The sequence below is a fragment of the Chroicocephalus ridibundus genome, chromosome 1 (genome assembly GCF_963924245.1).
Source record: "Chroicocephalus ridibundus chromosome 1, bChrRid1.1, whole genome shotgun sequence".
In the NCBI taxonomy this organism is placed as follows: Eukaryota; Metazoa; Chordata; class Aves; order Charadriiformes; family Laridae; genus Chroicocephalus; species Chroicocephalus ridibundus.
In genome coordinates, this window is record NC_086284.1 from 6570053 (window position 1) to 6598047 (window position 27995).

The window sequence follows — 27995 nt, forward strand, 5'->3', positions numbered from 1 at the left end:
TGGGTTTGCGCACAGGTAGGTAAATGACTCCATAAAAGTAAATTCAAACTGATGAAAGGGAAGACTGAAACCCATGACAAGGTAACATCTGCACGGGCTCTTGGTGAGTACGTGGCTATGGCGGGAGCATGTGCCAACCTGAAAAGTCAGGGAGAAGAGAGGTCTGCAGTGGCACTGCCTCGCTGATGGAGTTATCAGGAGTATCCCCTGACAGTGACATACTCCACTGGTGCAGACTGAATGTTACCATTTGTTTACCCACACTGTACTGGTATAATCCCTGTTTCTCACCGCAGTAGCACGTGCCAGAAGAGAAACCTTCTGCAGAAATGGTGTAAAACCAGGGGGAGAAGCGGGGCCAGCGTTTGAGGGGATGGCAGCCCTCCTGTCACTGCAATCTTTGTGCCAAGGCTCACCAGGTACACACCGCAGCAGCATGGGGCTCCTGACCTCAAGCTGGTCACTCCTGAGGGAAATCAGCTGGATATCCTTTAAGCAAATCAGGTCATTGTGACTTTCTTTTTCTTCTCCATGTCTACCCCTGTACCATGCGTACCAGGCACCGGGTGCTGGCCATCCACCTAAAATTCCCTTTCCAGCATCTAATAATGTTCACCAAAAAGCTGCTGCGTTTGTTTTTTCCTTTGAGATTTACAGGCTAAAGCTCACCAGCTGTCATTGGGCAGTACTGCCAGTGACCACCTCAGCACTCCTCTGTGCTTCTCTTGTTCCAGATAAAGAAAATTTTACTCAAAAAACTGACCGACGCAGACGCTCTTGAATCACAGACCGCATCGCTCTGGAGGGGGACCGCGACTCCCCCTCCGGAACACGGACGTTTTGAGCCGAAACACCGGCCCCTCCCCTGCGGGCCGCCGACGGCCGCCGTCAAGGCGGGAACGGCCCCAACATGGCGGCGGGCGGGGATCATCGAGACGTGCCTAGAGAGGCCCCGCGGGGCGAGGAGGTCTGCTTCCGGCGGCCGCGGACGAGGCGGCGGCTGCGGCCATGGTGGAGGAGGGAGGTGGCGGCGGCGCCATGAGTTTCCTCAAGCGGTTCCCGCCTCCCGCCGAGGGCGTTCGCCACCGGCAGCCCGACACGGAGGCGGTGCTGGCGGGGCGCACCCTGGGCGCCGGCACCCTCTACATCGCCGAGAGGTGAGGGGAGCGGAACCTGAGCCTGTGGGGAGTGACGGTTCGTGGGAGCCCCGTAGGCCTCGGGGTGCGGGGGCTGCCCTGAGGGGGGGCTGCCCGGCAGGAACCGGGGATGCTGTGTGAGGGGACTGTATGGCTTCTCCTGACGGGGGCGGCTTATGAGGGGCCTCCCCTTGGAGCTGGTGGAGACCAGGCGGGGTGGATCCTCTCCTCTGGGGGGAGTGTGGGGCTACCCTAAGGGGCTCTGTCGCCTGAGGGGACTGTGGGGTCACCCTGACGGGACCTGCCCGAAGGGGGACTTGGGGGACTCCACATCCCCCTTCTTCCACGTCCTTGACGATCAAAGGACTGGAGCACCTCTCTTATGAGGAGAGGCTGAGAGCCCTGGGGCTGTTCAGCCTGGAGGAGACTGAGAGGGGAATCTCATCAATATCTAAAGGGTGGGTGGCAAGAGGATGGGGCCAGACTCTTTTCAGTAGTGCCCAGTGGCACAACAAGGGGCAACAGGAACAAACTGGAACATGGGAAATTCCATCTCAACATGAGGAAAAACTTCTTTATTGTGAAGGTGCCATAGCACTGGAACAGGCTGCCCAGAGAGGGTGTGGAGTCTCCGTGTCTGGAGATACTTGAAACCCACCTGGACGCGTTCCTGTGCCACCTGCTCTGGGTGACCCTGCTCTGGCAGGGGGTTGGACTAGATGATCTCCAGAGGTCCCTTCCAACCCTACAATTCTGTGAGTTGGATGAGGGGGGCTGTCATGTGAGGAAGGCCCTTAAAGAGAGCTGTGAGGGGCAGGCTCTGAGGGGGGTCCCCACTATTCCTGCTGTAAATGGTGTTTCAGACAACGCAGGAGGGAACAGCACTGCCAGGGAGCCCTGATGGTTGGCACATGAAAAACACACGGCACCTCTCTTCCGTTGACAGGGGAGTGAACAGGGCTGTTGGTTTTCTGCTGTCATTAACTACTGTGGTTCTGTGAAGTCTCTCACATCGCATTAATCACATAGACACTCTGTGTTCTTACTAGGCAGAAATAAGTTATCTTGGAAGATGTTATCTGAACCCTGTAATGTCCTTTAAATCCTCCCTGCATTGCACAGTTCAAGACGACAGCTTGTTGATAAAGGCAACATAATTTTCTTTAACCATGGAAGAGTGCTTTAGTTATAATATATTTCTGCAGTGGAAGAGTGTTAGAGTGATATTAGAACAAAAACGTCATCTAAAATGTGCACCAAGGGCTGAATTGTCTTTTAAAACCTTTAGACCTTGAAACGTTTATAAGCCAGGTAATATTATTTGAGGCGTTTTTGCCCCACCTGAACTTGTTAGTGATGTTGCGTTCCTCTTGGAGAGGAATCTCTCTGGAATTACTGTTTTGTTTGGTTGCAGACACAAGGGTTTCTGTTCACAAAGCATCTGCTTTCAACACGTGTAATATTGAGTTTCCTTGTAACTTGCTTTCAGTAGATCTTTGTGTGAGGCACGTACAAGTCTGCCAGCTTCTTCCCAACATGTTTTCGAGCGTGTCGCCGAGCTTTTACCAGAGTCAGTTGCTGGTAATGAATAGAAACCGCCAGCATCTGCAGGAGTGCTGTGATGTGGGAGAACTGGGCGGACAATGCGGCCTTGGGTCCGTGTACTGACTGTACGTCAGCAGCTGTAAATGTTGAGAACTGGCTGAGTGAGGCTAGGAAAGAAATTCCTTGCTCCCACTGCGCTAGCTCTTGCTCTCAGGCTGATTTCCTGAGGCGAGGAGTCTTTTGTGACCTTTTCAGGGGTGGGTTTTGTCCCTCCAGAAAAACTTGTGAAGGCTGAGTTTTGCGTGTGGTGGGGGTCTCACTTTCTGCCTCTCAGTATTCCCGTTTGCTGTCTGACCTCATTGATCACAGACACCCAAAACTGGGTTGGGTTTGATTTCTCAGCTGCTAGGAAGACATTGATCTTTCTGATAGGAAGGCGGTAGCAGCCCAGCGGTGACAACCCGTGCTGCCTCTTGATGTGGTTAGGGATCAGCGTGAAAATGGGGGGAAGCAGAGGTTATAGCACATAAGTTGTGAGGGAGGGGAAAACCATAACCTGGCTTTGTTAGCGCTGCTGGTCACAGAACTGGTGGGTTTTCTACATACAGGCTATACCCGCATCAGATCTATAATCCTCCAGAAATTACCATTGTGACTTTCCTTTCAGTATTCACTTTATCTTGAAAAACCACAGAACGTTTAATAGTTTGAGTTATCGGTCACACTCTGGAACCTCTGCAGTAAGCTTTGGGATGATAGATACCCACAGAGAGGAGAAAATGAAGAGGCAGGGAGGGAAATTCAGGGTTTAGCGTAAATGTGATAAGGCTGAAATGTGTTTGGGGTGCTCAGCTTCACGTTCTTTAAGAAAAGGTTTCTTTTATCTCGGCCATTAGTTATGCTGTTGCCAGGTCCTGTTTGGGCAGGTCCAGGACTGTATTACCTGAGAGTGGGGTAAGTGCCTTGACTGGAATTACTCACTTCTTGGGGTTGGTGTGCATTTCTGCAGGCATGAGTTGTGTACCTTAGATTCCTCTGTTGGTTTCTAACTTGTCTCTTATTTTTTTCCCCCTCCATGTTAGTCGCCTGTCTTGGCTGGAAAACTCCGGAGTTGGCTTCACCTTGGATTATCCCACCATAAGTTTACATGCCGTCTCCAGAGACCTGAGCGCCTACCCGTGTGAGCACTTGTACGTCATGGTGAATGCCAAATTCGAAGGTATACCCTGAGTGTTGCTTAGTGCTCCCATGTGGTCCCGAGTGGCACGATTTCTTCTTCAAAAAGAGTAAATTTTGTTTTTAAAAATTATATGCTTCATTCAAGTAATAGCTTGTATTTGCTTTTTCATTTCTCTGAAGAGCAGTTATTTTAGAAGTGTAGCTTTGCCCTTGTTCAGAGTCGCTTCTGTACTGTTGAGCTCTCAGCATGGGAATACGTACAGCTGGAGCCGCTGAAAATCAATTCTCTGCTCTCTTACACTTGTTTTAAATAATTTTGTTCCTCTGCTCTCTCCCTGTGATTCCAACTTAAGTATCATATTTGCTTTATTGAATTTATGTTAATGTTGCTACCCTCTCCAGGCTTTATGAATTCCTGTTGATTCCCATTAGCCTGCAAGCGTTCATTCATTTTCTCCCGCAGCTTGTTTAAAAAAAATGCAACAGCTCATGTTACCAGGCTTAATGGATCTTCGTAGATTTCCCACAGATCCAACCTTTTGACTAGTCTTGCTTTGACCTAGAGCAAACAAGCTTTCTGTTCCATTGTTTGTATGAAGATTTTCTATATTTTTGATGCGTTGATTTTTTCTTCTGGCAGACCTGTTAATATTTTAAGAGTGTGATAAACTGCCGTCTCAATTTAAGAGTAGCGGGTGTTAAGTATTGAGCAAGTCTCCTTTCCCCTTCATGCCTACTAGTCATTGTAGTTAAAGTCTGGCATTTAATTTTTCTTTAAATAGTCTATATACCGAAAGCACTGACAAGACTCTGAGGAGGCAGAGGCGTTTTTAAGCTATTAATACTCCTTTTTTTCCTTCTCTCGTGTTACTAATGTTCTCTGAAAGTCTGTCACCACAAATAATGAGAGAATGTGTACATGCACCTATTGGTTTTTCCTCCGCGTTTTCCTTTGTGTTTATTTTGAAGTGACCTGAGCCTAGTCTGAAGAAAGGTGTTTACAGCTTTTAATTCATTCTGATAATGGGGTTTGAAAAGAGGGATATCCTGTGATAGTTCTTATCTAGAAATCCTAAATAAACTGATTGTTTGTGGGAGTTCTTTGTGTGGTGGGGTTTTTTTTGTTGTTTTGTGGTTTTTTTTTTTTTTAAATATATGAACTCTGGCTACAGTAAATCTTCTACAGCAAGTAGAAGGTTTGTTTAGTTTTCAAGTCCATCCCTGGCCAGGGATTTTAGCTGCTGGATTAAAGTGTTAAACCCAAACCTCCCCACTTCTTTGGCTGCAGGAGTCTTCCTTCTTTCAGTTGGGCAGGGTACATTTTGTTTTTCCTCTGAAAGTTTTTGTTGCGCATTCTGTGGGCATGTGCCTTGTCCTCGCCCCTTTTTTAGAAAAGGCGGTCAGAGCTTGACTTCATTGAAAACAAAGAGCTGGATTCAGCAGTAACAAGCTGTGCCCGCGGGTGTCAGTTGGAAAAGGACTGGGCAGCTTCCTTGGACACTTCATTTTTGGGGGCAGCTGGTTGGCAGCTTCTTGGCTTCTTCGTATTCTTGGTGGTGCCAGTTTTGTTTGTGATAAAAGCCACTCTCGGTGGAACGGCCTTAACTGTATGCCTCTTTTTCTGCAGAAAAGAATTCTGCACTTCTGAGGCTGTCAGTGTCGTGTCCCCAGCCACAAAGCGATGAACTGAAGCCATCTTCTTTGTGGTTTTTATATTTATGGAAAGTAAAACATCACGTTGTTGCTCGCTTGTGTGCAGAAGTTGGGAAGCGCAGTTTTGCCCACGATTGTCACTGGCTGTGGGTGCGCTTTCTACCTCTGACATCTTGCTGGCTGGCTAGGAATGTCAGAAACCGAGTCGAGATCTTCTGTAAATGTCAGAGTCCTCTGTGAGAGGCCACACTGGAAGCGACCTGATCTCATGACAGTAGTGTTAAGGATCTGTTAAATTCATGTGATTTTAAAAAATACATATAGAGCATTGTGCAAGTAAATGATAACAATTGTGAATTTTGGGTTTTGGAGCAGTTGTTTTTAATAAGAGTCAGGCAGCTTTCCTAAAGTGCCTGAATACATCATGTGACCATTGCAGAAATCTAAAGTCCTAAAATTATAAATGGAAAAGTTCTTGTGTGTGTTGCACGTGTTGTCAAGGTGCTGTGAGAGGGCCTCATATATCCATAGCGTGGATGGGAGTGGGTGTGTTTCTGCCTCTCTCAGGTTGTGTCCAGGTCTCTGATTTGATTACCTGTGTGTTCCTGAAAGAATAAACAAACGCGACTTCTTTGACAAAATAAACATGTTTCTCTTAAATATTTCAATTTCCTAAAGAAGAGGGGACAAAAGAGGCTCCCATGGCTGAAGGAGAGGAGGAGGAAGACAGTGATGACGACGTTGAACCCATTGCGGAATTCAGATTTGTACCTAGTGACAAATCAGCCTGTAAGTGAAGAAGGAAATCGCGTTTTAGCTTAAAGTCCTGGCTATATGTGGCAGACGCTGGGGTAGGGAGGTGTAAACGACGTGATCTTTTAGTGTCCTTCTCTATTTACTTGATTTCTGTGTGCTGAGAAGAACAAAGTAAATTGTTTTATTTTGCTTGAAGCTGGAATATTTCAAGCAGCTGCTTCTCAAGGGAAATTCCAGTGCTTTAAAATGGGTCTTTTAAATGTAAATACATGACATAGATAATCTTATCTATATACATTTGTAGAGAGCTTGTATGGGAAACATATTTTTAATTACAAAATTCAGTGATATTGTGAGTCAGCGACAATTTTATTAGGAACATGCTAATGTCCAGACACTACCTCTGGAAAGCATTCGTATCCCGTCTGGTGTGGAGCTTGCAGTTGGATCCAAGTTTTAAGAATTTTATGTATTAGATGCCGCAGGGAATCCTGCAGCGGCAGGGAATCCTGCAGCGGCAGGGAATCCTGCAGCGGCAGGGAATCCTGCAGCGGCAGGGAATCCTGCAGCGGGTGACCGCAGGCTGAATTGTCCAGAGATAAGGCTTTTTCATCAGTGAAATAATGGAAAGTGCTGGTGAGAGGGTAAAACATCAGGCTTTGAACAAACCGGGTTTGTTTCTTGCATGACTGCTTGGGTGATGTTTTCAAATACAAATTCAGCGGTGGTTCTGGTAAAGGAATATTCTCAGTCTCTTTGATCACTCAGGCCAGGATTTCTTGTCTGTTGTTGTGGGGTGTTGGTGGAGAAATGAGGGAGGTTTGTGTTCGTTTGTGTTCCTGCAGTGGAAGCCATGTTCTCAGCGATGTGTGAATGCCAAGCTCTGCACCCAGACCCAGACGATGAAGATTCAGACAACGATTATGAAGGGGAGGAGTACGATGTCGAGGCCCGCGGTTTGTAACAGTTGTTTCTTCTGAAATCCCTACCAGCTCTTGGATACCTGGAACTTCTCCTATGGTATCTGTCATGAGAATGGTTTGGTCTCTTAAGAAGTTTCTTCTGTATTATTCATCTTGCTGAATCATTCTTTGTGACACAGGGACAGTGTAAAACCTCAGAAATCTGCAGAAAATCTGTAGTTTAGCTGTCATAAATCATTGGAATTCAGCAAAAACGTTCTCAACCCCACTTGGAGTGCTGCCTCCAGCTCTGGGACCTCAGCACAGGAGAGACATGGAGCTGCTGGAGCGGGTCCAGAGGAGGCCCCGGAGATGCTGGGAGGGCTGGAGCCCCTCTGCTGGGAGGACAGGCTGAGAGAGCTGGGGGGGTTCAGCCTGGAGAAGAGAAGGCTCCGGGGAGACCTTATAGCAGCCTTCCAGTACCTGAGGGGGTGCCTACAAGAAAGCCGGGGAGGGGCTTTTTACAAGGGCTTGTAGTGATAGGACAAAGGGGTAGGCGCTCAAACTGAAAGCGGGGAGATTTAGATGAGATATTAGGAGGAAATCCTTTGCTGTGAGGGTGGTGAGCCCCTGGCCCAGGTTGCCCAGAGAAGCTGTGGCTGCCCCATCCCTGGAGGGGTTCAAGGCCAGGTTGGACGGGGCTTGGAGCAACCTGGGCTGGTGGGAGGTGTCTCTCTAGGGGAGCAACCCCCTCCATGGCAGGGGGTTGGAACTAGTCTTTAAGGTCCCTTCCAACCTAAATGGTTCTATGATTCAAAAGGCCCAAGACACAAATATCAGCCTTTCCTGTTCCCACTGGATGTTGTAGCACAAGTTCAGTGCCATTGCCATGGCGTGGTCAATTCACGTCACTCTGTATGTTCCATAGCTGATACAAGCAGCCTTTTAATCTCAGTCAATTAATCGGAGCATAATTTGCCTAGCTGTTGTCCTGTTCCTCCTCCCCTGCTTGATCCAGGCTCCTAAACTCCGGTCTGATAAACACGAACGTATTTTTGCAGAGCTAGAACAAGGTGACATCCCCAGCTTTTACACTTACGAAGAAGGATTGTCGCATTTAACTGCAGAAGGTCAGGCCACCCTGGAGAGGTTAGAAGGCATGTTAGCCCAGTCCGTCAGCAGTCAGTACAACATGGCTGGAGTGAGAACAGAAGACTCGATAAGGGAGTTTGAAGGTAAGAAATGCTTTTCTTTGACTAAAAGATGTGAAAGCAGTGGGTCTCCACTCTGGCCAGGCTTTCCTGATATGATTCCCTGGAACAGTGGTAGGGCGAAGTTGATTTAGAATTAAAAAAAAAAAAATTAAACTTGTCAGTCTACACTGGGATTAGGAAGCAATTTCCGCTCTAAACAGGCAATAGTATTTTTTTTTTAATACCTTAAATTGTAAGTTAATAATTGTCTTTACAGAGTTCAGTGTGAATTCAGAATCGATGAAATACACTGGAACAGATTTTTTAAAAAATCTGCTTTTCTGAAGGATACTGTCTCTTAATGCTGCTGGTTGTTCAAACGTACGTTTAAGGAGTAAGGTTTCCTTTTGTCAGAAAACTCCCTAATCTCTCAAAATTTGCCTTTTCTCCGTGCTGTTTTCACTGGAGCGATATATTACCTGGGAGAAGAACAGGGAAGTAGTTTAGTAGCATTGCTGCTTTTATTTATTTATTTTTTTTTTATATAAATCTCAGTGTTTTAGTACGGCTTGACACTTTTGAAGGATGAAAAATGGTGTGGCTGTTGTGGATTTCTAGCTATCAGCTTGCCTAGAGTAATCAACAGAATCATAACTCGTCTGTTCTGATCCCACATGGATGATTTTTTTTTTAATCTTTATTTGCTTTGTCAGTTGTTTACAGGTTCTCTTTGTTCCACAACTTGGAATACCTTTATATAATGTAAAGATAACCCTGGGTGTGATATACTCCTCTTTTAGCAGTGCCCTTCACTTGAAAATTTTGTCAGGTTTCTGAGCCCCAAAATTTTGAAAATTAACATAAATTGAACCACAGATATGTCACGTGTCTCAAAGCCATCTTCATCAGTTTTAATTGCCTTCCTGATCTTATTTGCTACGGTGCTGCTTCTTGGTTTGTTACAATTATTGATATCCCCAGGGCTGCTCGGTTTCGGAATTCTGTTATTTTTTGACGTTGTAGTATAGAGCGATTGTTCCTTTTTTTTTTTTTCTTCACATTTATGATTGCTGAGAGTAATTTCAGAACAGGATCCGGCCTCTTTCTGGTGGAACGTCATTAAAGCTTTTAAAAGGAATCATGGCATTTGTTACGTTGAAACTTCATTTAAAAAAATGAAATAGTTTAAATCTGGTGTTTAACAATAAGGCGGGGTGAGATGAGTTTGTAGGAAGTGGTGACTCTTCAAGTGACCGACTGAGAGAGCTGGAACAAAACCAGAAACTTGTGAGCACATTGGTGTTTCCTTGCGCCGCTTTCAGTTCAGCAAAGGAGTTTTCTGCTCTGGTCATCTCTTGTCAACAGAGGGCACTCGCTCTCTCTCCTGCGATAACGTCCGCTTTTGAGCCTGCAGCGTTACCGACTGTTGGCTGTTGTTTTCCAGATGGGATGGAGGTGGACATAGCACCAATAGTTGCGGGGCAGTTTGAAGACGCAGAAGTGGATCACTGAGGAGGACGTACGCTGCTGTAAGTTCTTCTGTCTTCCAACAGCAATGCTTTTCAGTCCTGCAGAGCCTTCTGTCTCTGTAACTTGTGTGATGCGCTTAATTCCAGACTTCCTGTAGGAAGTATCTTGTGGTGCCAGGATGGTGGCGATTTAGAGAAGGAAAAGGTGGCTGTAGTTATCACAAGTATGGAAAGATGTTCAATGACCTGTCCAAAATTGCCTATCGGCATAAACCGTCATGCGCACGGGCGTGTCTCTCTGGAAGACAGGGTAGCTGTTTGGTAAATTAAGAATTATCCGATCTCAAAGGCTCTTAGATACTGATATATAAATGCTGGAGCCGTTGCTGGGAAGTTACTGTCCTTAGCATCCGTTATTTCGCCCTTAGTGTGCAAGATTTCCCAGGCCTTTCAAGGGGGCAGAACACTTCACAGTGCCACGAGTCCATCTCTTCCTTCACTGTAAGCGGAGCAGGAACAGTTCCTGGTGAAGTTCCTGAGCAATCTGGATGTGACTGTGGTCAGAAACGCGCTACTGAGAGACAGCACCCTGCCGAGGTGGTTGTACCAGCGTCCCCTCTTGCCTGCCATCACCTGAACTGCTTTTCTCCCGTTAGTGGCATTACAAGATGTGCCAGCGTTTCCTCGCTGGCGCTGGGTGGGAGAGGAAGGGTAGCCGCTTCTGGGACTGCGTTTGCAGCGCTGCAGAGGCACAGCGGGATTGTGATTCCACCCCTGCCTCAGCAGTGCTCGCTAGCGCCCAGTTGGCACGTGCTGCTCGAGGGCTGGTGCTTTGTCGCAGTTCTTCTGCCTCTCTCGGAAGTGGGACTGTGAAATGCCGGAGAAAACAGTTGTGAGGTGGCCAGCCAAAAGCTCGGGGGAGGAAAAAGGAGAGGGGCAGGGGAGGAAAGGGCCACAAATGAGAAGACATGCCGAAAAAAGCTGATGGAAATGGGTCAGAAGTAGTTGGTTAGGGATTAGAGTGTCACTGAGAACAGGCTGTTGCGGAGGGGTGATGCACATCTGCTCTCCTCCTCCCTTGCTTGGTTTACTTTGTTTCTGACTTTCTGAAATCCCGTTTGTCTGAGATTTCTGATCTCGACCACTGCCGCCGGTCCTGAATTAGTATTTTTTGTTTGGTGTAAGAGCTCAAACTTCTCTTCAGTTGCTCTTCCTACGCTAGGAAGAGCTCTTACAAAAATAAGTCAAGATAGTGGCTGCCCCTCCACCGGGTGGCTATCGTATTTGATAAAGGGCATATTTTAAAATTAGGGAAACCTCTTCAGCTGTAGATGAAGTGCCTCTTAGTGAATGGAAAGCTTGGCTCTGATGTCTCCATCTCCAAGATGATTTTGGTCCACGGTTTATAAAAAAAAAATAAATTAAAAAAATTAAATTGTGCTGTTGAAAATTCCAGTTTGAATGCGTATTGTCCCGGTTTAAACTTGAGCCGGATAACGGAGAGTTAGAGGCTGGTGGCAGGTCTCTGAGGAGCCTGAAAGTGCTGGTGGAAAACACCCTGAAAGAAGTAGTTTTGGTCAGTGGAATTCTTCCTGCTGCTTAACTCCGTGCCTTCCACGGCGCGGCAGGTGGCCGTGGGAGATTCGTTAATTAGGAGGTGACTGTGTAGGGAGTCCCCCTGTCCTTCTGCTCGCGCTGCTCAGAGCTGTGGAGCCTGTTGGGGCAGATCAAGCCGTCGGCGAGTGCAGCGTCAAGTGTTGGGGTGACGTTTCTCCAGGTGGCAGTTCGGGAGCTGTGGGTGTGACGGGCACTCCCCAGCCCCTGTGCGCTGATGTAATTTAAGTAGGTTCAAAACGTAGGGTGTAGGGCAGCAATAAACAACTGAAGGTGCGAAGTGACAAGAACAGCTCTTGCAGGTCTGTGCTAATCACCCTGCTGACAACTTTGGCGTGGGTCTGCGCTCTGAAAAGGGGGCAGAGGGGGAGCGCGCTGTGATCCTCTCGGTACTTTGTGGAGCAGCTCAGCCCTTTTAACCTTCTGAACTGCAAAAACGATTTACAGGAACATCTTGTTGGCGATCCTTTAGAGAGCAACGCACCGCCCTGCCCCTAAAGCGATGCCCTTGTGGGACGCTCGTGTTGCATGTTCCCGCTCGTTACCCAAACGAGATGTGACAGTCGCTTGCTGAAGCTCCTGGAAGACTTGCTGACAATTGATGTGGGACGTTTCCACTGGTCTTGTAATAAGCGGCGTTTTGTCTGTCGCATCGGGCGGTTGCGTAATTGTTCCGAAGCAACCGGTGTGGTCTGCGCGTGGTGGCGCGATGGGGTCTTCCAGGGCGCAGCTGCGGGTTGTCGTCGCATGCTGTCCTCAGCTGACCTCAGTTTAGAGCTGCCGTCGCAGGCAAAGACGCTCCACCCTCCCGAAAATCAGTGGGTTCGCCGTCAAGCGCTGTCCTCTGGGACTGCAAACTGCTCTGTAAAGGTTAATAAGCTTTTATTTTCATGCCAATTCTGTAAACTTGGTGTTTTGTATCTTTCAGATCCCTCTTGTGGCACTTCCAGAATAAGCTGTAAAACTGAAGGCATTGCAGTGACTATCGGGAGTTAACCTTTCTTTTAATGATCTTAAGCTTAGACATCTAGGTCTATAAATGCTTTTATAGATGTTTAAAACAGGGTTTGACATTTCTGACCACTATGGGGTTATTTAAAAAAAAAAAAACCAACAAAAAAACCCACAAAAAAACCCAAAACCCACAACAAAAAACAATAAAACCTCTTGCATCTAACACCTGAATGGGGCTAATCAGGGGTCATTTCAAAGAAGCCTTTGTAGGAATTCTGGGACTTCAGAAATGAAGCTGTAATTAGGAGAGAATTTTAGATTGCCCTAGGGTTTTCCGTATTTTTGTACCTGTTCATTGCATCGGTGGAGTAGAACGGAAATAGAAATGTTACAAAGTTTGACCAAAAGGAAATAGGGTTGGCCAAGGATTAAAAGCAAAGCTAAATTTAATGCCCCTTGAGTAACTGGCTTTATCGTGTCAGCGCTGTCCCTTTCGTTTCTCCGAGAGCAGAGTTTGGGTGGTAGAGGAGATGGAATCCAGTCTGCGGAGTCCGGAAAAAGAGAACTGTTTTGTGTCTTTGTATGAAATGTTTAACAACGTTGTTAAATAAACTAAGATTTTTTTGTATCTCACAACCAACTCCGTGTTGCAGTTCTCAGTCCTTTACTTCAGCAAGTGGCTGGCAACCCTGAGCTGACGTCGTCTGAGCTTTACCACTCTCTTCTATCACCAAAAAAAAAAAAAAAAAAGTCCAATGAAGTAATTTTCATCATTTACCGACACGTGAGGATAAAAGGGCAGGACATTCGCAGAGCGCGCCTGTAAGATAGAATTAGTCTGGCACATCCCAAAGGTCGGAACCCAGCTGTAGATTCCCAAGAGCTTCGTCCTGCTGGCGCATGTACCGTTCCATCTCGCTGGTGGTGGTTTTGCCATGGGGCAACGGCAGCAAATTCAAGGTGTTTTTTTTTCCCCCCCCAATATTCAAGTGATAGTGTGGTAGTAAACTTTTTTCCATTTTCATTTGATCTGACGTTGATTTGTGAATTTTCTTTCACTACTATGATGTTGGTATATGAAGAGTTTTCTTTACCAGCCCTACGCTCTCGGAATCGTATTGAGCGGTCCCGTCTCGCGTAGCACGTTGGGACGTGCGTTGGTTTCAAGCTGTGCGAAAATTACAACCACTCTTTGTGGAATATTCGTTAGGAATGCCAGTCCAATTAGTGGCGATGTAATAGCGTCGAGAACTATTGACGTTGCTGAAGAAATGAGGTATTCGGCGTGTTACCCGACGGGGCATTCTAGAAGAATGCCTTCACTAGCCCCTGTATCTACATACGGATATCTGTTTATGTAAATGTATGCACATTTTTGTGAGGGATACAGCGGAACAAAGGAGGCTACAAAGCGAGGCTTTAATTTTTGTGCTGGGATTTGGAGAACCTTCGCACAGTGAGATTTTGGGACACTTAAAAAAACTCTACCGGCACCGTAGTTTAGGAAAGAAGGTTTATGCCATTTCAAGTCACCGTTCGTTGTTAAAACAGACAGGTTTGGTTTTGGTTTTTTTTTATATTTATTTTATATTCTATTTCTGGTGGCTATGAATAAAGCAACTGCTTGTTAATTGCCCAGATTTGTACCGATCTTTATTTTTTTTTAAACTCTGTATTATGCCACTATAAACAATGTAGACACAAGTCAGAGCTGCCAGCGTTTGGTTCATGGACTTTGCTTTTGCAGGCTGTCGGAAAGGATGTGGAAGTAGGGCCTCCAGTCTAACAGACCTTGCCTGCCTGTAGGTTTGTATCTCTGCTTTCTCTTTTCCCTGGCAGCCTGTTTTTATGCTCTTTGAGGTTTATTTTTGAGACCTTTACCCTGTGGGCCTCATGGGTTTAAAGGAGACCTGTGGATCAATTCATGACGTCAGGCTCATTTCTGTAAGAAATGAGGCTAAAAACTTGAGGACACCAGTAAAGGCAAAGTCCTAGGAGAAGAAAAATATAAGGTATGGATTGCTTTAAAAATAGGTAAAAGCGATAAAAAGCAGTAAAGCAAGAAAGTGACGGGTAGAAGCCTCCCAAAACATCTGTTCTAGAAGCAGTACGTGGTATAAAAATACCAGTCCCTAAAGGGGGCCTACAGGAAGGACGGGGAGGGACCCTCTCAGGGAGTGTAATGATAGGACACGGGGCAAGAGCTTCAGACTGAAAGGGGGGAGGTTTAGATGGGATATCGGGAGGAAATTCTTGGCTGTGAGGGTGGTGAGACCCTGAACAGGTTGCCCAGAGAAGCTGTGGCTGCCCCATCCCTGGAGGGGTTCAAGGCCAGGTTGGCCGGGGCTTGGAGCAACCTGGGCTGGTGGGAGGTGTCCCTGCCCAGGGCAGGGGGGTGGAACGAGATGGTCTCTAAGGTCCCTTCCAACCCGAACCATTCTGTGATTCATGGGGGCTGTGAGCGCAGTCTTCCGGCACTGGAAGACTCTGATTCTGTGGTTTTAGAGGTCTTGTGCGTTGGGTTTCTGTTCTCGCCGCTCTCTGTGGCAGAGTTACAAATCAGCGGCTGAACGTAAAAGCAGCTGAAGGATGGCACCTCATCAGGCTCAGCGTGGCGCTGCCCGGTCCCTTGCCCTGAAGAGTTTTACCAAAGATAGGTTTCCTGTAGCAGGCCTACACCCGCTAGCATCCCGGTGCTGCTGAGTGATAACCCAGCAGTTCCAGTTCCCTTCAGCGTATTAGCAAGCTATTTTTTTTCAATTTTATTTTAATTTCTGAATACAGGGTCGTGGATTAAGACTCTTCTATGAAAAGCATGTTCAAACAGTTGATCTCCTTTTGCAATATAATCCTAAACATACCTTGGAAAATTAAAATGAGAAAAGAGTTTATTGCAACAAGTAAAAAAATTACATGAAAGTATTTACTTCCCAAACTCTTGCAAAAAAGACAGCTGACAACAGCAGTGGTTCATAATGTTACTGTGAAAAAAACCAACCCTGTCCCATTCCCTCCCTTCCTCTTAGTGTATGGTCTCCAGGGGGACTCGGGAAATGAGTCAAGGGGCCTACTCCTAGGATCTTTGGAGACCTTCTTCTCTCTCCTTTCAAACCTAGTAACTACAGAACGAAAAACTGACTTTAGTTTGAAATTTGGAAAAGACATTTTGGCATATATAAAAATTCAGATGCGTCCGGAAGAAGAAACCTGATGTTTGAAATGGCACTTCAGAGGCTGGTGCCTCTGGGTGGTGTCCTCCTCAGCTGAGGCGGGGAAGGGCATGGTCCTGCCCCTTCGGGTACGCAGCTTTCCCGTGGTTTTAGCTCTTTTATTTATTCTCCTGTGTTGCAAATTCATTTATTGTAAGAAAAAGATTTGGTAAGAGTGACATAAAATCAAGGACAAATCAAGTTCCACGTGATTCATCTGTATACGCTGTGTCCGTTTTACCCTGTGAAGAGGCAGCAGTATAATCTCGGATAAAACAGGAGGGGGGGGTTGCCTAAAAAGCCCTTTTATGTGTGTGCGTCTACACAATTTTCTGGTACTTTATTACCGCTCTTTCCAACCAAGACAAACATTCAGCAGACTGTAGCGGGACAGGATGGGGTAGAGCCTTGCCGAAAGGAAGCGAGGTGTTACTTACCTGCACTCGGGTATTACTAAAACAATGCTGGTCCTACAGACTTTTAATTTTGGTGTAGGGTACCTCTGGAATAGAGCTGTGGAGACTCTTCTAGGGAGTCGTGGAGCCTTTTGTCCTGCCAGAGGTACGTACATTGCAAGTAGGAATATGATGAGGTCACTACAGCAATGACATCTTCAGCTCCTTTTTTTTTTTTTTTTTTTTGCAGGGGCCTTCTATGGGAAGAAATCCGATCAAATCAAACCTTGAAAGGGCTGGTATTTGTCTAAAATTAGTGTTGCACGCTGTTGTAATCAAGGTCAGCAAATGGCACTTATGGCTAAAGTGACAAAGTTGCAATGTTTTAACAGTCCTTCACATTCAGATGGCTTAACTGAAAATGTCGGCAGATAGATATTCTCAAAATCCCGATACGCTATTACAAAATAAGTATTTGAATACAAAGTTCTGTAAGTCAAATATTTCAAACGTGATTATCTGAAAATACAACTGAAAGGTGGCATGGCAGTCAACGTCAACAGTTTTCTGAAAGCTTCACGTCTGCAGATGTTGGAAGTATTTTTAATGTAGTACTGCCAAATTTCAGCATTTGAGGTCTCAGGATATCCGAGGAAGGATTTCATCCCATATAAAAGCCACAAGTATTGTACCTGAAGAGACAAATTACAGAAAAAGGACCTTTATTTAAATGTGTCTGAGAAGGACACAGTACTGAAAGTAGACATTATGTTTATTTGAGTGTGTGATGCGCAATAGAGCAGGAATTGCAGCAAAATGGAATTCTCTGTTAAAAGGGCTCGAGGCGGTCAGTACTTTTCCAAACACCTTGTTTTTCACAAAGACAGCCTCAACAGACCCTGCCAGTGATCCTTAGGAGTTAATCTTGGTTTTCTTTATATATTTAATGTTTTAATTCTGATCTGTATAAGCCAAGCCAACGGGAGAGCAGCCTGAGCAGGTGAATCCCAGGTGTGCACCTGCCCGTTGCGGTATCAGCCTCCTTGCCCCGTAGCTGGACGTAGAAGTGACTGAACCAGGCGCCAAACCGCCACTCCTCAGAGGATGGGATAAGGCTGAGTTTGCTACCAGCGTCTGTTTTGATAACCAGCGTCTGTTTTGATAACCACATGGGGTTTAGGGGCTGCAAGCAGGTATAGCACAGCGGGGGTTTTTTTTTTTTTTTGAAGATCGTTCTAGTTCAAGGTTTATTCTGAAGCTGAAAAATGGTAAAGTTAGAGATTATAGATTCTCTGTGAGAATCACGGAGTATCTCAAGTTGGATGGGACCCATAAAGATCATCGAGTCCAAAGAAGGCCACCTAAATACAGTTTATTGAGACACATTTTGTTTTTTTTTTCTCCTGGAAAAAAATCAGTATATTCCGTTTCAGAAATTAAGAGGATTCTGGTTGACAGCGTTCCTCACCCATAGCCTGTATTTTATGAAGCTTCCTAGATCACAAAAATGCTTACTGAAAGCGATTCTGTTCTCTCTAGTTGGATCTCCCACTCGGTGCAGGACGATTGCCTACGCTACTAGATAGGTCAGTGTCCTGAAAAACCTCCGCGGATGGGGCAGCACTTCTCCCAGAGCTTTTCCTGGGGTCCACTCTGAACCCCCCAAGCCACGACTTGTGGCCTTGCTGTTACATCGTCTGCCAATGAGAACAGTTACCTCAAAAGTTTTCCTGCACATCAAAAGGTGTTCCTGAGCTCTCAGGGAAGCTTTTTTGAAAAATCACCTTCCCATGGGATACTGCTGCCATTTGTGGCAGCTTCTGAGGGAATTACTACTGACCTAGCAATTCCTAAATAAGCAGAAATTTGTTCTCCTGAAGTCCAAAGTGCAAACAGCTCTGCTATGTACCTTCCCAGTCTTCCTCTGGACCCTGAACTCTTGTGAGGACTCCAACCCGAGAGGCCACGTTCACCACCAGTTCTTCCCTGTTTGTGAGCAGGTCAGGCACAGGATTACCACTCACTGGCCCTTTAGCATTTGAGTTAGACTTCATCAGTGACAGTTTCTAGGAACTTCCTGGATTGTGTTCACTCACCGCAGAAGAGTTTTGCTGTGTCAGATGATGTCTGCATAGCTGAAAGCCCCTCGGAGGACCAGGGTCTGTGAGGAGGAGACTTCTGCTAGTTGTTTGCTGAGCCCCTCCTTTGCTACCAAGTCCCTGAGATGCCGATCACTTCAGTGCACGTGGACTTGCAATTCGGATTTCTTTGTTAAGTTCCACACTTAAGTGTGCTGAACTTGATGGGAACCTCTGAATACCTTCTCTGAGCAGAAAGTTTCACCTGAAGTCTCCTCCCTTGTTCACCTCTATTTACGTCTACTGCTAAGTGACTTTTGTGGCACATATTTTCTATCCTGATGGTGAAAAAGCATTTTCTTCTAAGGAACAGTATTAGTCTTTTTTAAAACTGATCTAGAGAAGCGGGCACTGATGCTGCTTTTATAGCGTTAGAAGCCTAGCAGAACGCTAAGCTGGCACCTGTCCAGGAAAGAGCATCCCACTTTTCTGCCCTCACGTCCCGTATCTTGTCACCAACTCTTCCACTCGTAACTGCCATCTCCCTGGTACTCATAAAGAAGCATTAGCTCAGTCCCCATCACTGCTAACGGTATAATCGCGCCTGGACACAACTACCGTGATTTCCTCTGGCAGTAGAACAGAAACTGTCTTTGTTCCACTGTTCCTGCTTCTGTGTTCACAGCGCAGAATTTAGGCCTGCCCATGCTAAGTCGTTAACACTTGCTGACATCTATATTCACTACAGGAATTAGCTGGTTTAGTGCTACTGGAGAATCACCTGCACCAAAACTTCAGTGAAGCCATTTTGGAAAGTAAGTTCTTAATTACAGCTCCAAGATTATAGTCATGAAAGATCATAAACGAGTAGCAGATTTGTTTACCCTAAAAGTAAACTTCCCCTTCCTCCTCCCCTTGTGAAGGTGATAATTAATCTCCCTCACGTTTTAAGTGTCCTTTCTAAGAAAATTGTTTTAAAGTTGATGGTTAAGAACTGGCTTACAGCTAGATCAGGGTATCCAGTCTATACAGAATGGTCTCGGTCTCCTTGTCCTCGTGGGTATGTGCTGCGAGATCATATCGCGCTTCTTCGCTCAGGCAATTTGAACTTTCTAGTGCTAGCCCATGGTTCTGCATGCGGTAGTTACCACAGCAAATCACAAAAACCCCTAACAGACTTCCCCAAAATAAGAACAAAGTAATGTAACCATCTCAGATGCTGATGCTGGGAAAAGTGAGACATCAGATTAGCGTATCACTATGACTCGGCCAGTTTCTAGGAAGCCTGAAACAGTGTTTCTGCTGACATAGATTCTGAAAGTAATTTTTACAACTAAGTTTAAATTATCCCTTCCCTCATCGTCTACTTTTATGATTCTGCTCAGAAATGTTTTTCACAAGAATTTTATTATCATCATAACAGGTATTTTTTTTCTAGATGCCTCATCATTTGGTCCAATTTTGAAAGAAAAAAAAAATCTCTTGCTATTATCTTATTTTCAGAAAGTGTCAGACAAATGTCCTTTCATGTTAGATTTGCAGATCTGCGCTCCTGTATTCATCAGTTCAGTTTTCAAATGTAACTCTCTCTTCTATACTTCCACCACAGACACCGTACATTGGTTTACAACTCTTGGTTTCTACGATAAGGTCTGTATGTATCCATGAAGCGCCCTGGGTTTGTAATGAGAAACTTAGTATTACCAATAGACTACTCGGCCCTTCAGGTGATCCACAGACCTGAGACCTGTAACAGAATGTTTGGCTACAGTAGTGACACTGCACAAAAAGGGATGTGTCCTCAACATTCACATTTCTACAACTGCTTGGGCTGCGGTTCCTTTCTCATAAATTAAGAGACAGCATTCAATATATTCTGTATGTATTCTCTATATGCTAACTAATGATAAACTGCTGGTTATGAATTTCCACAGAAATGTAACGTTAATGCCTGATCACATTCTAAATTCCTCAGGTCGTGGTTGCATTTGTGTTGACATCTGCTGATTATCTTACTCAAGCCGAAATCACCTAAAGGCTTTCTGCAGAGCAGTTCTGCAGGACGCATCTTGCTAAATAAGCAGAACTTGGTGTTTCAGAGTGCCTCCCAGCCAAAATATTAAATCCCAAGTGTTTATAACCTAGAAAATGTCAAAATGGTTATCAGGTTGAAATCAGTTAATATACCAGAAAGCTAAACCAGAATTCTGAGAAGCATCACCTGTTCTGTTAGGACCCAGGTGATCCTCATCAGCTTTGCCTGAGACATTTCATTAGCTGCCAACTGGAAGCGTGCATGGGCTTTTATCACGCTTACTCTATTGTTCAGTCATCCTGTTTGGACGTCTTAACTTAAAAAAAACTGTATTAAAGTGAAGTTTTGTTAGACTAAAAATTCTGTCTCCCTTTTTGACGGCGAGTCAATGCAAGTAGGACATGCACAGACATTAATGCAAACAACAAAAAGAGGTTATTTGTTATAACTGAAGCCCTTTCAGATGTTTCCCCTGTGCGTTTCACATGCTGTTGTACCTTCGTCGCTGCTGTACCTTCTAATAGGATTAACAGTCGTGAAAGAACTCGGGATTAGCAGGCTGCTGCTTTATATACCCTCAAAGCAGAAAGCTCAGGATTTGTATGGGCTAACTGTAAACAATCAACATGGAGCGTTTTCATCTGCACACAACTAGAAGTTAAAATCAATAGCTTCCACATTAAAACCATAATTTAAGTTAGAAAAAAATCCAGTTACCACTATTCCTTATTCTTAAACAGGTTGTTTCCAACAGTGATGGGGGAAAAAACATAGAATGGGAACTGCAAAGTTTAGACGCTATACAGATACAAAAGGTGTGATATTACAATAGTAATAATTGAGAAAGCATATTTTAAGCATTTGTCCTAATACCTGTGGGTGGGAGTTTTTTAATTAATCATCTCCATGTCCTTGCATACTGTCACAAAGCGAGACAGAAACTGCATGCTAACCTGTATGTTTCTCTTTTTTAACTTAATCAGGCTAGTATTTACTTTCAGGTAGCCTTTTCTCGTTTTTCATATTCTGCTAGAATATTAAAGGGGGCCTTTGGTCAGTGAATACGCAGCATGCCTCAAACGGGCTGGATTTTAGTACCAAAACATAAAGTCCCAAACAACAGGCAGCCTCCAAAGGATCGCGCTCCAGAGTAAACAGCTGTTGGTTTATAACTAACTAGTTAACCCTAACTTAAACGCTAACCCTTTTCCACGTAGAATTGGACTGTTGTGGTTCTTTGGTAGGTACATTATCTTGCTCAAAGTATCCCAAAAGTACTTAGACTCTGAATGTGACATCTAAACTAAACAACGATATAACCTAATATGGTTGTTTCCTGATCAAAACAGTAGGTATTGTTTTGTGAATAAAACTGTTAAGACTCAGTATTAGATGCTCGATTCACAAAACCGAGTGTTACGCATGCTCTACAAGCAGTATTAAACAAGTTTAAAATACGTAGCTTACATTTGCGACACAAAACCATGATTCTGAATGACTTCTACACATAAATTATAATGGACTATTTTCTGGATTTTATTTAAAACAGAAAACGAGCAGGCTGTCAAATAAAAAACAGCTATTTTTTGAACCATGTACTTTCTCAAATACATAAAATAGTAAGAACTTACCTAAGGATGGTGCTATCCAATATACTAGTGAATAACTCCAAAATTTCTCATAGAAACAATTTGGATGTAATGAAAAAGCCAGTGCTGGGTTAAATATTGCTCCCGTGAGATTTCCACCTGCAATAAAATGCAAACAATATGAAATCAAACCATCTTTCTTAATGTTTATTTTAAATGAATATTGAAATGCACATCCACAATACTACAAGAAACGCACACTCTGCAATAAAACGGATTAGTAGAAACCGCTTGAACAGATGAACTCTGCTGAAGTTATTTACAAGATGATACGTTTAACAGTTTAACTGTTTTCTAAAATGCTTTAAAATATGCGAAGTGTAGGCTATAACTTCCTTTATCTCTTTCTGGCAAATATTCTTTGAGGAGATGGGTTAGGCTAACGGTGAATGTTTCTATTGATAAAACAATAAGCTGCTTTATCTGTAGCAGTCTGTATCACGCTTTTAGAAGAGACAGAAATTGCACAAATGTTAGGAAACAAATACTGAGCTTTCATTACATCCCCGGGTCGCGCGTAACACACGTGCAAGATAATGGAAAAACCTGTCAAACGCTGTTCTTGCTAAACTGACCTCTGTACTTTCTTAATAAAACACTAATATTACGCTATCAATTTCTAGCGTGTGGTAATAACTGTGGGAAAACCCGTCACAATCATTTTATATGTTATTTCAACAAAATAAAAGCAAACCCCTCTCCACTCCCTTTAAAAAGGAAGCTGAAAGCAGCCAAGCATCTTTCCTTGCCTCCGACTTCAGATGTAAATGAAGTCGCCTAAACATTCTCTAAATAACTAGACCCAAACCTATTGCATTGTGGGGACTAAACTGTAATTATGCTGCAGATAAACCTGGAGGTAAGTGTTTTTGATTCTGACATATGTTGTTCCTCTCATGGCAATCCTGCAGAAAAAGCATTACTCATAGCAAAATTATCTGTATTTCTGTACTACTAGTTACCACCCACCCCGTATCTGTTTTCTCTATTAATCTCTGCCCGTAAAATATTATATGATTGTGTCTATTTAGTTTCTTAAAGTTTATTCTTGATTTTTCCCAAATAAGCTAGCATGAGCTTTGAACTTATGCTTTGTACAAATATCATGCTGCTGCAATCCTTGTTTGTGATCAGCACGCAATCATTTACCGCAAGTTTTAGTGAGGTCTTTGTCATTCTCCTCTATTTCTCTTTCTATATACTCATTATTTCTTTTATCGTCATTACAGTTGGGGAAGGTTTTAGTCTTTGTTGACCTACTCAGTTTGCTCTGTTTTTACACTTGTTCTCAACAGCCACGCAGATTTACTGTGCCGGCTGTTATTCTGCACACTGACACATTAACAACTCCCACTGTTGCCAGGAAGGCCATCTACAATAATTTACTTTGCTTTAATCTATTTATAAATTCACTGCTTCTGCTTTTGTAGCCACAAACACACATTCAAGAGCAGAATTTCACTCTCAGGAGGCAGTTGCTGTTTCTGAACATTAAACATGAGACAGAGTTTTAACTGCGGTATTTCTTCAATATTCATTACTAATAACTACTAGAATGTCAACCAAGGCCAGGGCCACTAGTATAATCTTATTTAAAAATATTTATTAAACATTTCAGTCTATGTACCAGAAAAGATAAGTGACTTCGTGGCAAAAGAAGTGTAACATCTTTGCTGTTGTACACATAAAAACTTAAAAAGATGAGGTAATGAAATTACTAAAGGCAAAGTTAGGAACTCAGAATTAAAAATATGTATGTCATTTTTACCTTGATATGTCAGGCTCAGAAACATCTAACCAGTTCTGACTTCATTGCAATATTGCCTGTAAATGAAAAAGCCCTCAAAAGATGTATTTTTTCTTCCCCTAATTACATATTTTCCGAAAGGAAATACCCAGAAATATTCTTTACCAACATGTATATGGTCTGTGTCCTTAGTTTCTGAATCATTCCCTCGATATGGAAAGACATAATGTTCCCTTTTCCCATCTATTTTATAGAAGAAACAGAGTGAATGCAGTATTGGAGCTTTTGCGTACAGTATGCGCTATTATAAAAATTTGATCTGTGTAAGACTAAACGTTAAAAAAAAAAATCCAAATATTTTTAACTATGAGAAAGTAGAAGAAAACCGAAATGAACATCTTGTAATTTTGAAAATACTTTATAATCTGATGTTATTTGTTGGAGTAAGCTGCATGGCATGTCTAAGTATCTTTTTATGGGGTACACACAACAGCGACCTATCCACATTTATTTTTTCTGACAACTTCACTTAGTCAACCGTATAAATGCGATTCAACGTTTCTGAGCCCTGTGTGTGTATCAATACATTTAGATGGGTGTAAGCCAGAGGGATACGGCTTTCCTTCTAAATTTTACCCAAACAAAACTGGAATAAGAGCTATTCTTTCTTCCAGTCCCTTTTTAGACAGCAATCATTCCTTTTACAGGATACAGCTTTCAAATTCATAGCAGAACATAATTCATGGAATGAAATATGACACGCTATGTACGAGATGTATTTTCTAAGATTTCTGCTTCATTCGGAACTGTGATAAACCTGGATCCTGAAGGCACAATTGATTTGGTTTTTAAAATCAGAGTCTAAAAAGAAATCATTAGCATGAGTTTTATTTTGTAAATATAATGCACTTTTCTGAGTTCCTAGCCAGAACATTGTATCCGTTGAATAAAAGTTTGAAAAATCATTATTCATACAATATTCTAAACTATTTGCTATTTTTGTAGGAAAAAGGAAGAATATTACCAGTTGGCCTAAATTTGCACTGGTTGCCTAGCCCTTTGGATGTGCTGGGCGGCGGTGGGAAGGGGGTCCTCAAAACGGAGCGGGGGCAGGAGAATGGAGGATATCCCAGGGAATGCTTGTGTGTAGATGTGAGCAGAGGGAAAGAAGCAGCAAGAAAGGTCTGAGAACCTCCAAGGTGTCCTATGTGTACTGACCTAACCTTCCACTGAGAGAGAGATCCATTATGATCCATTAATTTCTTTCTGGGACTTCATCACAGAAAGAAATTAGTAGCAGGAGGTTGCTCCCGCTCAGCGAGAGGGATCTTGGGGGTTTACACCCTCTTCTACTTCAGGAGGCTTCAATCCACATCTTCAGAGTGCTCAGTAAACTAAACACAGCTCAGGACTACTGCAGGGGGAGGACCGCTCGCCTCTTTATTTTTCTTTTTTTTAAATTGAGTGTACAGCAAAGAGCGCAACCCTTAGGAAGCTTGGAGCAGAGTGAACAAGAAAGAACTGGATGTTCCACTAAGCAGGGGATGAAAGTAGGTTCAGGATGTGCTCCCCGAAATGCATATATATTTTTACAGTAGACTTGAGTCTAGATTAAAAGAAATGGAAAGAAAAATGTCCAGGTAGCACAGGGTGTTCTGCACATGAAACAGCACAAACTGTGCATGTGAAAGAGGCCTGGGCGCAGCTGGTCTGATGTTTCCTAGAAGCACAGGTAGATGGACTGCACTGGATGGTTGTAGAAGTCCAAGTTTATGACAAGGAAGGGGACATGGTACACAGCTTTCTCCTGCTAGAAAAAGATACGAGGCCAGCCTGGCCAACGACACTGGGCATAAATCCTTTGTATGAACTAGTGAAGAGAAAGGGAATGTGACACGTGTTATTTTATGTGACTATTTGCTAAGCAGGAAAGGAATGTTAAGAATCGGGAATCCAGCTTTCTATGCCTGTAGAAGAGGCAGGATAATCTTTGGCTACACTTTCAGTGAGCAATTCAGAAATATATTTTTCGTGCTCAAATGGACTGACACCGTGCCTCTGCATTCAAAAATTAATTTTAGAAAGTAGTTCAAATTGCTAAATTAATTCTCAAAATTCTCCATGGACTTCTTTTAATCTTTCAGGTATTAGCCAATTTCAGCTAAACATAATGAGTAAAGGTTTTTTCATTAATACATCTGAAAATTCGACTCTACTTTATTCTCCTATATGCTATTATGTTGGACAGCATAACACAGTTAAACCTTTTGGACAAGACATCAGTGACATCCCAGATGTCTGTGGATAAGAGCAATCAATCTCCCTCTCTCATAAATGGATTTGATCATTTCCTGGGTGACTGCCTCTGTGGTGGGGGCTGGAGCACAAGCAAAGAGCTCTGGAACCATCTCCCTCTCATCTCCCGGTATCCCAACCTACAGAATCTCCTTTCCAGTACAACCCGTGCCCTGCAGGGCAGTCCTTAAGTGACAAGTGACATGACTCTGGCACTTCACTGGGGACAACAAGCAGCATCAACAGTCAGCAGAAGGAAGTTCAGACTGACTCCTCTCCCTTCTTCCTTCCCACTGGTCCCGAGAGGCTGCGCAAGTGACAGCGTCCCAGCTCTGGGAAGCATAAGGTGACAATCAGGCAAGGACACTGCCACACAGGGCATCACAGAGACAGGAAACTCTTGTAAATGCCATGATACAACAGGCACCTAATTTTTTTTTTTTTTTACATGCGGTTTCATGAGGTATTCTGCATGCATTCCACAAATAACCATACCTGCTTCTGATTAGAGGATTTAACGTAGTTAAATAAGCTGCATTGGTATGAATTATGCATTATTTAAAGCCAAACTTCCGTGTTACCGGTCCGTACCCTGCCGTTGCACAATCAGCATTTTCTCCTGATTCAGACAGTGGTGTTCTCTCGCAACGCCACTTAGAAATCAGAGCACATTGTGTGAAATCTCCCATGCTATATAAAGTCGGATTATGAAATGATCCTTCACTGAGATATTTGAACAGCGTTCTGTGAAACTCTTAATTGTATTTACTTGCAGATTTGACATCCTTTTAAATTGAAAACTCATTTCATTCTTAACCCGACACCTCCCTGGCATCTAACCAGGCAAACTTTACATAAACTCCACAATGAACTCTGTATATGTAGGGCGAAAGGCTTTCCTTAACGCATTATTTGTAATCCGAGAAAAATAATTTTGCATCTTAACACTTTTAAGAAAAATAAAAACCACCTCTGTTACAACTTTATTGCAGGAAGAGAGTGAAAAAAAAAAAAAAGACTGACCTGCATAGACGAGCATGGTGATGAGAAGGGCAATCAAATGGACTCTGTATTTGGGATTAATACTTTCCACTCGCAGGACGGTCAGCTGGAAAACGACAGAAAAGAGCAGTTCGATGCAGAACGCCTGCATCTCTGTAGTCTGCATGGGGTCGCCGCAGCCCTGCGAGAGCGCTCCATAATGTGGCTCTGCCATCTCCAGCCTCCAGAGAAAGTGCATAAACACCCTGGCAAGCACCGCGGCCACGAACTGCGCGCCGATCTTGAGTCCACCCATCTTGACCGAGGTCCCACCGCCCCACATGGGCTGCAGGGTGCCGCAGGGGTTGCATGTGCTGCCGGGCAGGGTCAAGCCGTGCAGGACGGTGAAGCCGTAGGTGAGCGTGAGGCCGGTGTGCGGCTTCGGCTCCGCGTTGCCGAGCAGGCAGAGCTCGTTGGTGCAGGCGCAGATCTGGAAGGTGCTAAACATCTCCAGAAGGAAAGTGCAAAGGCGCGGGTGGGAGCGTAGCCGGCGGCGGGTCAGTCTCCTGCACAGCCCCACCGCCACCACGATGCCGGCCATCAGCAGGAGCGAGGTCCCGAGCCCACCGCCAGCCATGGCGAGAGTCTGACAGGCCGAAGAGCTCGAAGGAGGACTTCGCCCTGCTCCAGCCCCGCCACCTAAGGGGAGAAAGAAAGCGGGAGAGGGAGGGAATATGACCACCCTTTGCCTTCGAGGTAGGAGCCAGCTTCTGTCCCCACCTGCGAGGCTCTGACTCACCGTCGAGACGGGGAGCAAAGGGCAGGGGAGGCCGGCCTCAGGGGGGTGAGGGCAGGGGGGTCCCTCTCCCCTCCTGGGAAGGGGGGAGGAGAAGGGAGGTCTCTCCCTGCGGTGGAAAAGAGGGACGGGAGGGGAAGGGGGGCGAGGAGGGGGCTCCGCTTTCCCTCAGCCCCTCCGCGGTGGGACGGACGGAGCTCCCCTCCTCCCCTCAGCGCACGGGGGAAGGGGAGGCGAGCCAATTTCTCGGCCGGGTTGGTAGCGCGCCCTCTCCGCGGGGGCGGGCAGGCGAAAGCGGCTGGTGAATAAGGTCCGTCCCCGCGGCGGCGTGAGGCGAGGCGGTGGTGTCGCCTCCTTTCTCCTCCTTCTCCTCTGCCGGGCGCTGCGCGGCCCGGGGCGGCCGCCGGCA

The 27995-nt window shown here is 44.8% G+C and overlaps 2 protein-coding genes across 6 annotated transcripts; one reads left to right on the forward strand and one right to left on the reverse strand.

Moving 5' to 3' along the window:
* Positions 1-977: 977 nt before the first annotated feature.
* CLNS1A (chloride nucleotide-sensitive channel 1A) lies at positions 978-16567 on the forward strand. Of its 4 annotated transcripts, none has more exons than XM_063326744.1 (7): positions 978-1157; positions 3764-3900; positions 6192-6302; positions 7115-7225; positions 8233-8406; positions 9809-9893; positions 16256-16567. In XM_063326744.1, the coding sequence occupies exons 1-6, from the start codon at positions 1009-1011 to the stop codon at positions 9874-9876; spliced, it is 750 nt and encodes a 249-aa protein (XP_063182814.1). In that variant the 5' UTR covers positions 978-1008; the 3' UTR covers positions 9877-9893; positions 16256-16567. The 4 variants fall into 4 exon arrangements, with proteins under 4 accessions (XP_063182814.1, XP_063182805.1, XP_063182834.1 ...); XM_063326735.1 differs by lacking the exon at positions 16256-16567 and adding an exon at positions 12376-13041; XM_063326764.1 differs by lacking the exon at positions 16256-16567 and adding an exon at positions 12376-13041 and having other exon boundaries at positions 6195-6302.
* AQP11 (aquaporin 11) lies at positions 16560-27988 on the reverse strand. 2 transcript variants are annotated; one of them, XM_063326722.1, is made up of 4 exons: positions 27590-27988; positions 26833-27489; positions 21750-21866; positions 16560-16697 (listed from the first exon to the last, which is right to left on the reverse strand). In XM_063326722.1, the coding sequence occupies exons 2-4, from the start codon at positions 27425-27427 to the stop codon at positions 16645-16647; spliced, it is 765 nt and encodes a 254-aa protein (XP_063182792.1). In that variant the 5' UTR covers positions 27428-27489; positions 27590-27988; the 3' UTR covers positions 16560-16644. The 2 variants fall into 2 exon arrangements, with proteins under 2 accessions (XP_063182792.1, XP_063182782.1); XM_063326712.1 differs by lacking the exon at positions 27590-27988 and having other exon boundaries at positions 26833-27583.
* Positions 27989-27995: the final 7 nt, after the last annotated feature.